Genomic DNA, 10,256 nt, shown 5'->3' on the forward strand with positions numbered 1-10,256 from the left:
ACAAGACTTGAAATATATCGTACAAGAAATATGGACCACTTTTATGATGCATTTTTATAATTTTGGAACTCATTGGAGTCCCCATTCACTTTCATTATTTAAAAAACAGAGGCCAGTACTCTCTTTTTTTTTTTTTACATTTCTCCATTTGTGTTCCATGGAAAAAGAGAGTCATACAGGTTTGGAACGACATAGTTTATGATTAATCAAAGATGTTTGAATCAATTTCTGATGTGTTTGTGTTGTAAACAGGAAAGTGGGAGGGAATGCGTCATCTGGGGGTTGGAGGTCAACTCCTCCTTCTGCAGGTGAGAGGTATTTAAATTATGTCATGCATCACTGTCTTACTACTATTAAGCCACAATAATCTTATATCACATATACTGTAGATGTGTAATCTTTCTACATTTCCCTTTAGGGCATAAAATGCTTGTACACGTCATGTTCAGTATGATATACAAAAATGTTAGGCTATAGTGAGGCTCTGAAAGTCTGAGACCACTAGTGAAATGCTTCTATTTTGCTTTTTTTTATTTATTTTTTAGGTTTAAGTTATCATATTTTATATTTATCTAATTTTTACAAATTAAATTATCAGCATAACAAACAAAAATTCAGTTGCAAAATTAGCATGAATTTCAGAATTTCTTTGTATTTGAAATGTCTCCCTTTTGATTTAATGACAGCATGCACTCGAGCTGGCATGGACTCCACAAGTTTGTGCAAAACATGATGATCCATGTTATACCAGGAAGATTTGACAATGTTTCAAAATGTATCTTTAGTGTGTCAGTGGAATTGTACAAAGGAGAACATGGTAAAAAGAGAACACTTTTTTAGTAACATTTTTCTAAATCTCAAAACTTTGTCTCCAGGTTTAAAATACAATTTTGAATCCCACATTTTTGTGGTCTCAGCCTTTTGAACTCCACTGTACTGTATGTTTTGCCTGAAATTACAGGTATGCTTCTACTAATTTTGCACACAAACGGCCACCTTAGGTTTTTCTTAAACACTTTTCTCATGTTTTTAAAAAGCCAAACAGAAGCAAAAACAGGTAGGTGGCTCCACTCTCCCTCAAAAAGTGATATGACATATTTACAGTTTGTGTCCAGCCTCTTTATATATATATATATATATATATATATATATATATATATATATATATATATATATATATAAAGAGGCTGGACATATATATATATATGTGCTTATGTTTGATTATTTCATGCTGCACGTGTAATACTGTATTCTTCATACTGTTGCTGGAGTAAAGTATGTACAATGTTTTGTGTGTGTGATGAGACCAAAGACTTGGCTGAAGAATAAAGTAAACTCAACTCAACTCAACTTGAGTTGGGCTGTAAGCAATTTCAATGTTCTGTTATTGAAATTGCTTCCCTTAGGGCTACTCATTAGATGTGAGAGATGTTAGTTAAGTTTCAGAGTGTGTAAGACTTAACACTGTGTGTACACCACTCTATTACAGACAGAACATGTTCCACCCTATGATGTTGTTCCATCTATGAGGCCGGTTGTTTTGGTTGGCCCCTCACTTAAAGGCTATGAGGTAAAATCTTTCAATTCAATGTTATTATCAATGCCCCCAACATTTCTATTAGGGCAAGTTTTCAGATTTTTTTCAAATTCATACAATCTATTGATTACAATATTGTTTGTCCAAAACAATTGTTTTAGATTTTTGAATTTTGTTTTATACAGTATATCATTTTATTTTGTATTTTGTTTAATTTTTTTGCTCTGTTGAATTTGATTATCATTGTATTTATCAGACATGAAATGTAGGGGAGACTGGGGCTATTTGTTACTGGGGCAAGTTGTCATGTTCTAAATTATATAAATTCACACAATTTAATTTTTACAATGTTTGTTGTCCAAAATAATGGTTTGATATCTTCGGCATCTTTTAAATTTTTGCTCTTTCATGAATTTTGTGTTTTTGTGTTTTTCATAATGGTTCTACTCTGTATATTTATCTGAACAGCCTATAATAAGCTTTTTAATAACTGGTTCTATTGTGCCAACTTACCTGACTTTTGTTCAGTGAACTCTGGAGTGAAGTGTGTGTCAACTAGCCCCAGCCTCCCCTATATCTGTATGTGAATGCATAGACACTGTAAGGTTCTATTTTGGTGTGTGAGAGGATTCATGTATGTAAATATTTAAGTCCAGCTGTGGCACGGTGATCTGGACACATTTGTTAGCTCTTTAACGGAGACACCAGGGACCTTCTTCTTCTACCGCTGACTCTCCCCTCTATTTCTGGAGTCATTCATTTTTCACTCCTGTGTTTAAATAAAACCACATTACTTCATCCAAACCACATTATCCATTGCATAAGCATTGCTCATGTTTAAAATCACCAGGATAGGAAATCTTCTATTTAATCTATTTTCCCTTTAATTACTTAGACAACAAAATCACTGGCTGGATGTTAACGCTATTAATATCTCAGCACCTAAATTATCTCAGATTTAGCCCATCATTTATCAAAGATACAATGAGTGAATATGTTTTCTCATGATCTCCTCTTGTACAGGTGACAGATATGATGCAGAAAGCTCTGTTTGACTTCCTAAAACACAGGTTTGATGGAAGGTGAGTGCAGAGCCTGTTGGTTTCACTCGAGTTTGTTTAGATACCCATGGTTAGAGATTAAAAGAAGAAGCATTGCTTTTATCTCATTATGTGGTTTCTTGGCAGAATCTCTATTACACGGGTGACTGCAGATCTGTCTCTGGCCAAGAGGTCTGTACTGAATAAGAAAGCTATCATGGAGAGGTCTAACACACGCTCTACTCTCGGTAGGTGACATCATACAAAGATACATTTAAAGGGATAGTTCACCCCAAAATTAAAATTCTGTCATCATTTACTCACCCTAATGTTGTTCCAACCCACATGACTTTCTTCAAAAAGGATGTTAGTGAGGTGACTGAGGCTGTAAGTTCCTAAAATTGTTTTGTGTTCCACAGAAGAAAACAACAAAAGAGTCATATGGGTTTGGAACAGTGTGAGGCTGAGTAATTGATGACAGAATTAAATTGCTCATTAATATAGAGTAATAAAATAATTTTTGTCTGAAGGATATCATATAACCTTGATTGTTATTTCATGTTATCTGTGATTTCATTATTAATGTGTTTTCAATTGTCATCTTCCTTTCTCAGCAGAGGTACAGAGTGAGATTGAGAGAATATTTGAGCTGGCTAAAAGTCTGCAGCTGGTGGTCTTAGATGCAGATACGATAAACCACCCCGCACAGCTCCTCAAGACCTCCCTCGCTCCCATTATTGTCTATGTGAAAGTGTCTTCTCCAAAGGTACAACAGTCTTCAAGTCAATCAGTCAATACATAATTTTTGTGCTTTTTACAATTCACTTTTACAATTTTCAATTCTATCTTCAATGAAATAGTGTCAGTGTCATTTTAGCGGAAACAGCCTAATACAGTTATATCAGTACAGTGTACTACAGTGTATTGGTTCAGTTGTCTCTAAAGCATAGCTCCCACTGTTGCCCTCTCATTTTCTCACTGTTGCTCATTCTACCCCAGGTCCTTCAGAGACTCATTAAATCCAGAGGGAAATCTCAAAGCAAACATCTTAACGTGCAAATGATGGCAGGAGATAAACTATCACAGTGCCCACCAGTGAGTCTCAGTACTGCATACACGTTTACTCTTGCTAATGTACATAGATAAACCAAAGCTTTGATTCTGTAGTTCGGCTCACACTCTGATATCAAGATTTGAACTTAACAAAGGAAAGTTCAATAAGACAGACTTAGATGTTGGTTCATAAAAGCCTGACAGACAGGCAGGCAGGCAGGCAGGCAGGCAGATAGATAGATAGATAGATAGATAGATAGATAGATAGATAGATAGATAGATTCTGCTTGGAGAAAATGTCAAAATTATAAATACAATTCTTTTCACTCTTATTGTTTCTCACCCATATTATCCTGCATTAGGAAATGTTTGACATCATACTGGATGAGAATCAGTTAGAGGACGCCTGTGAACACCTGGCCGAGTATTTGGATATATACTGGCGTGCCACTCACCTACCAGGCTCTGCCCCGGTAAACCCTCTGGTGGAGCAAAATGTAGTTACACCACCTTCGGCCAACTCAAGCCAACAAGTAAGTTTTTAATTGTTAACTGCATGGATTGAATATATTGTAATGAAGCTCCATTAAATGCACCATCTTCCTTTCCCTCCAGTTCTCAGAAACGCAGGAGCTAATTGAATGAGCACTACCACAAATAAAGGGTGAGGGTTGGATTAATTGTCCTCTCTGTCTGTCAGTTAAAGGGATAGTGCCCTCATTCCATCCCAGATGTGCATGAATTTCTTTCTTCTGCAGAACACAAACAAAGATTTTTAGAAAAATATCTCAGCTCTGAAGGTCCATACAATGCAATTGAATGGTGGCCAGAACTTTGAAGGTCCATAAAGCACATAAAGGCAGCATAAAAGTAATCCATTTGACTCCAGTGTTTAAATCCTAGGTGCGGTATGATAGGTGTGGGTGAGAAACAGATCGATATTTAAGTTCCTTTGTACTATATATGTACACTTTTACCAGCACTCCTATGTGTGTTTTCAACATGAACGAGTTCTTCTTCTGTTTTTTAGCGATTCGCATTCTTTATGCATATCACCACCTACTAGGCACAGAGGAGAAAGAAAAAAGAAAGGGATAAAGCTAAGGAAAAGTATAAATAAATCATATTTGCACAACAGCCAACTAGGAGGCGATATATAAGAATGCTAATCGGCAAAAAACAGAAGAGGATGAACTCTCGTGAACGTGCACAGGAGGGCTGTTTATAAGTATATTTGTAGGAAAAAAAACATAAATATTGATCTGTTTCACACACACCTACCATATTATTTCAGAAGACACAGATTTAACCACTGGAGCTGTATGGATTACTTGTATGCTGCCTTTGTATCATTTTTGGGGCTACAAAGTTCTGGCCACTATTCACTTGCATTGTATGGACCTTCAGAGCTCAAATATTCTTCTTAAAATCTTTGTGTTCAGCAGATGACAAAAAGTCATGCACATCTGTGATGGCATGAGGGTGAGTAAATGATGAGAGAATTTTCATTTTTGGGTGAACTATCCCTTTAAGAAGATTATCGAGAAACATAATCAATGCTGTACAAAAAATATAGTTTAAAATATAGTTTAATTTTTTCAGTACTAAAATACTATTATAGTTCACCAAAAAAAGACATTTCTGTCATCATTTAGTAACCCTCATATTGTTTTTTTCCTCCACACACATATTTCAATCTATTTTTCATACTATGAATTAGGCTTAAACCTAAATAATTCACATTTATTTCCTAATTTACTATAATAATGTACATTATTGAAAGATTACTCATTTCAGTTTAGTGGAAATTTGTTATACTATTGAAATGCATTAATATTACAAATATACTGAAATATAAATTTTTCAAGTGCATGGAACACAAAAGGAGAAGTTTAGCAGAATATCCTGGGTGCTCTTTTTGATACAATGAAAGTAATTGGGGACAGACACTGTCGAGGTGCAAAAACTATAAAAAGTTTAATAAAAGTAGTCCGTATGAAATTTTCTTCTGAAGCCATAACTGGTATAATTAGGATATAAGGAAAAAACAAAACAAATTTAAGTTGTTATTCAAATAAATATTAACCTTGCACTGTGTGGTAGCTCTCAAATCTCATATCCGAGACATTCTTCTTTATGTCTTTTTATGTGTTCCAAGGAAGAAAGAAAGTCAGACTGGTTTGGAACGACATAAGGGTGAGTAAATGATGACAGAATGTTCATTTTGGCTGACTTATCCCTTAAATAACTGATGACCGTAAAGCTTGCCACTATAAGCTACCCAGCCATAATATCCGATTTCTCTACTGCTCCTGTAGAGTGGTCTGAGTGACAGAACATTCCAGAAAGCCCCCCAGAATAGGCCAGCTACTCATTGCCCCAGAATGAGATGGGGCTCAGAGCAGCTGACCCCCCGCCCCCCACCCCCAGGGGGATGGAGAATAAGATGAGGGTCAGCAAAGAAGTGGACCACTCCCTGCCTCACTGTAAAGGAGCCCTGACAGTGACGACACCTCCCATCCCCTGTGCTAACACACATGTCCCCTCTGTATCTCAGGGCCCCTCTTTTTGCAGGCCTTCAGACAACACACGCATCCACATAATGTAATACACATCCTCAGCTGGTCTGAATGTGCCTGCTGAGAGCCACACTGAGATCAACAGGGGTTTTCCCCAGCCCCTTGATGGTGCCGTCTGTCCACCAGGTTATGCCAGTCTGCCACTCTCTGTCTCTGGGGTGAGGCTGGCACTGGCATCAGAGAGTCCATACCAAGTGTTCACAGAGAGGGACATCCCATGCAACCAACATCCTCTCACACAACTGCCAGTCTGTTTTCAAAGCTCACCATGACAACAGCTTTTGCACAGTACACTGTGGTCAATTAAGCAATATTACACATCGATTATGCACGATTGCTATTGTGATATTGCTTTTATCCAACAGTACTATAAATAAGAAGTTAATGGACCTTTTCACAGCTTTTTGAGTACTGAAACGTACATTTTAGACACGATATTGCCATTTATTTTGTCTATTTTACTGCTCTGCTAAATATAATTTTTTTTTTTAATTGAAGCCAAAGCAGGATCAACCGTTGCGTTGGCATGCTGTGAAAACAGACAAGTGGAGAGTAATGTAAACAGTGAAGCATCCCTGTGCTGTATCAAATCAGCACACTTGAGACACAGCTTGCCCTATAAGATTAGACAACCATCACTAACACTATAAATATGATTTCATCATGATTAATAATAATTCAGCATGAGTAATAATCCCAACAAGCTTTATGTAGCACAACCCTCAAATGACTGTACTAACAGTGTAGTAAATCAGAGTTTAAAAGCAAGCCTCATTGACAGTCTCTTCCTTTCCTGTTTGACTTTTCATGTGTCCTGTCATTTTATATTTATGTCAGCTGAAGTAAAGTAAATCAATTAATAAAAAAGGGAAAGGAGACCACATGAATGTTTGTACATCTTTTGCCTGGATCTTTGTATTGCACTTTACAGCCTCACTACCTGTACATAATCTTATTTATACTCTCTACTCATTGTTCTGAATTACAGTGACCTCTACTGTTTATGTTTAAAACTACTAGTGACACATCATCTTAGCATCACCACATCACCTTTGCAAACACCATCATGCTTTCTAAAACCTCTTTAAATACTCTGCTAAGTATCACTATATACCATTATTTTTTCACACAAAGATATATCTGTAATGGTTGGATCATATTTGCACATTTAATATCAAATCACAAATAAACAATCCTTTCTATATTAACTATCATTAATTATTTGCATGATAAGTGATGGTTTTGCTGACATATCTGCTTGCTGCTGTAACTGCTGTGTTTTTGCTTGCCGTTCTTCCATTCAATAACAATGACATTTCCAAATATTAGCACATAACAGGATGACCTATGTCTTGTTTGCAGGACAATCTAAAAGATCACTGATTTTACTCTAGGCATTCATGCACATGCAGTCTCATTGTACATTGAATCTAATCATGACTATGCATGACAAACTTGACAGCATTTGTAGGAATACACTGCACTGTAAACTGAATAGGTAAATAAAATGGGCAGACATAGAAACTATCACAAACTGCTTGAGTATTTTCAGATTATATATTAAATCCATTGCCCTTGTCTATGTCCATATAATTGCACAAACAAATTACTAAATTACTTTCTGTTTGTTTAAAATGTACATATGTAATATTATTTACTTATATAGAACAAAAAAGTTATTTGGGACCATGCTGAATCTTTTGGCGCTTTTGCTTTACTGAAGTCACATTTTTGAATCAAATGCAAGAGACACACACAAGCACAATCACTCGATCATAATGATGGACTACAATGAGCTCTTCCCAATCAAAAATATGCCTGATATATTTCCAGGTGATTTGTACATAGTCAAGAACTATATCTTAAGTATATTTTCAATGCTAATTGTTTATTTTATCAGATGTCTATGTTGTTCTGTATATATCACAATTAACTGTACTGTATGCAACACTGGAGGAATGCAGAACACAATAGTTTGAACTCAAAAGTTCTGTCACAGAATAAAGGGAAATCAATTTGATTGCACTATTTTTTTTTTATTTATTTTTTTTTATTATTGTATTGGAGTTTTCTTCTGATTTACAATGCAATAAATGCACAATGTAAGTGTGTAAACCCTCTTCCAATGGTTACTTTAATATATTGTACTAATGTGACAGCATTGACACTAAGGTCTGGTAAAAGAAAAACACATAAAAGAAATGTATGCCCGATGATGAACAGAGGTACTTCGTGCTCTGGGGGAAGGAAAAATAACTCAAATAAAAACAAAGAAAATGGACAAAGCATGGTGTATTATTGTTGTTGTTGTTTTTCCTCTCTCACTATTGTGTCTTTCAATCTAACTTGACTAAATTGATTTTTTTTAGAAGCCTATATAACATTTGTGTTATACTTGTCTACATTATAGCTTACATGATTAAAACAATACAAGCGTTTAGAATTGTATGTGGTTTTGATATTAATGTTCTGACAGCTGCTTTTGAAAGAAATTCCAAATGTCCACCAGAGGGCAGAGCAGGAGCTATTGTTGTCAAATCAGAACTGCAAGGAACAGTGATGTCCTTTTGAATTGAATCTTCGCAAAGATTTGGTAGATCACCCAACTGCAGGGCCGTAGCAGGGAATTCTGGGCCCCCTGACTGTTTGTTGCTCTGGGCCCCTTTCCTATTAAAATAAAACAGTTTTGAATTTGTTGTGGGCCGCCCTGGACCTTTGGACCTAGAATCGTTACCACTTTTCACCCCAATAGCTACGGCCCTGCCCAACTGTGAGGAATAACTTTGTTTAGCTGTACAACTGTAAAATTGAAACAATTTTGTTTCAATGGGAAAAATACCATTAAAAATTAACATAATTATTAATATCGGCAATGCTATTGATAGTTAATATTGGTAACAATAATGTTGTTCACAACAATCAATAAACAACATTTGAGGCTATATATATATAGATATATATCTATATCTATCTATCTATCTATATATATATATATACACAGTACTGTGCAAAAGTTTTAGGCACTTCAGTAAAATGTTGCTTAGTGAGGATGTCTTCAGAAATAATGGCATAAATAGTTTTCATTCATCAATTAACATCATACAAAGTCCAGAAACATAAAAAAAAAAATCTATATTTGGTGTGACCACCTTTGCCTTTAAAACAGCACCAATTCTCCTAGGTACACCTGGACACAGTTTTTCTTGGTTGTTGGCAGATAGGATGTTCCAAGCTTCTTGGAGTACTTGCCACAGTCTATTTAGACTATTATCTATTTAGGCTGTCTCAATTGCTTCTGTCTCCTCATGTAATCCCAGATTGATTCAATGATGTCAAGATACGGGCTCTGTGGGGGCCAAACCAACTATTGTAGGGCTCCATGTTCTTCTTCTATTGAATTCTATTTGCAAAGGAAATGTTGAAATCTAAAATTGATATTTCCTACTCATACACTAAAAGCAGAATATATAAAATTACTGTTTGAAGACAAATGTTTTTGTGAAAAATATAAAGCGCCAAAGACTTTTGCATAGTACTATATATATATATATATATATATATAAAACCTAATAGCGAAAATAATGTGATTGAACAGCAATTTTAAAACAAAATTATGTCAGATAATTCTACCCTCTGCCTTGCTACCTGATCATTTCTGCTTAACCACCAGTGCTTTTGTATGAATGGGCCTCATAAGGAAACTGGTTTCAGAACAATTTGAAAGGCATCTTATTTTTATTCTACCTATGTATACAGGCTCTGAAGGCAGCATTTTCCAGCTGCCTGATGCAGCATTTGAGTGATGACGCGGTTGTAAATCGGTTTAATAAAAATGGACGTCCGAACAAAAAGATTCTCTAAAATGAATCGGATTTCCCAATGCTAGCAAGGAACTCAAACTGATTCAAACATTAATTCTGAGTCTAAACGGTTGAAATGGAATGTGGATTGAAATTTTTAAATATATCACTAACTTGAAGTATAAAAGTACTTTGACATCATTTATTTCAAAAGGAGGATCTTAAGGGATAACTTACCCAAAAATTA

The 10,256-nt window shown here is 35.5% G+C and overlaps 1 protein-coding gene across 2 annotated transcripts in view; it reads left to right on the forward strand.

Annotated features, from left to right (window-relative positions):
- LOC127419038 (voltage-dependent L-type calcium channel subunit beta-4-like) overlaps positions 1-8,485 on the forward strand; it is a 29,829-nt gene extending 21,344 nt beyond the window's left edge. The window contains exons 5-15 of one of the 2 annotated variants that reach the window (XM_051660071.1): positions 253-308; positions 1,038-1,057; positions 1,490-1,570; positions 2,561-2,619; positions 2,725-2,825; positions 3,192-3,343; positions 3,577-3,672; positions 3,993-4,163; positions 4,246-4,294; positions 5,789-5,826; positions 5,949-8,485. In XM_051660071.1, the coding sequence (XP_051516031.1) occupies positions 253-308; positions 1,038-1,057; positions 1,490-1,570; positions 2,561-2,619; positions 2,725-2,825; positions 3,192-3,343; positions 3,577-3,672; positions 3,993-4,163; positions 4,246-4,275 (766 nt within the window). In that variant the 3' untranslated portion in view covers positions 4,276-4,294; positions 5,789-5,826; positions 5,949-8,485. The remainder of the gene's footprint in view (positions 1-252; positions 309-1,037; positions 1,058-1,489; positions 1,571-2,560; positions 2,620-2,724; positions 2,826-3,191; positions 3,344-3,576; positions 3,673-3,992; positions 4,164-4,245; positions 4,295-5,788; positions 5,827-5,948) is intronic. The other variant, XM_051660072.1, reaches the window with a different exon arrangement.
- Positions 8,486-10,256: the final 1,771 nt, after the last annotated feature.

This window comes from Myxocyprinus asiaticus, chromosome 28 (genome assembly GCF_019703515.2).
Source record: "Myxocyprinus asiaticus isolate MX2 ecotype Aquarium Trade chromosome 28, UBuf_Myxa_2, whole genome shotgun sequence".
Classification (NCBI taxonomy): Eukaryota; Metazoa; Chordata; class Actinopteri; order Cypriniformes; family Catostomidae; genus Myxocyprinus; species Myxocyprinus asiaticus.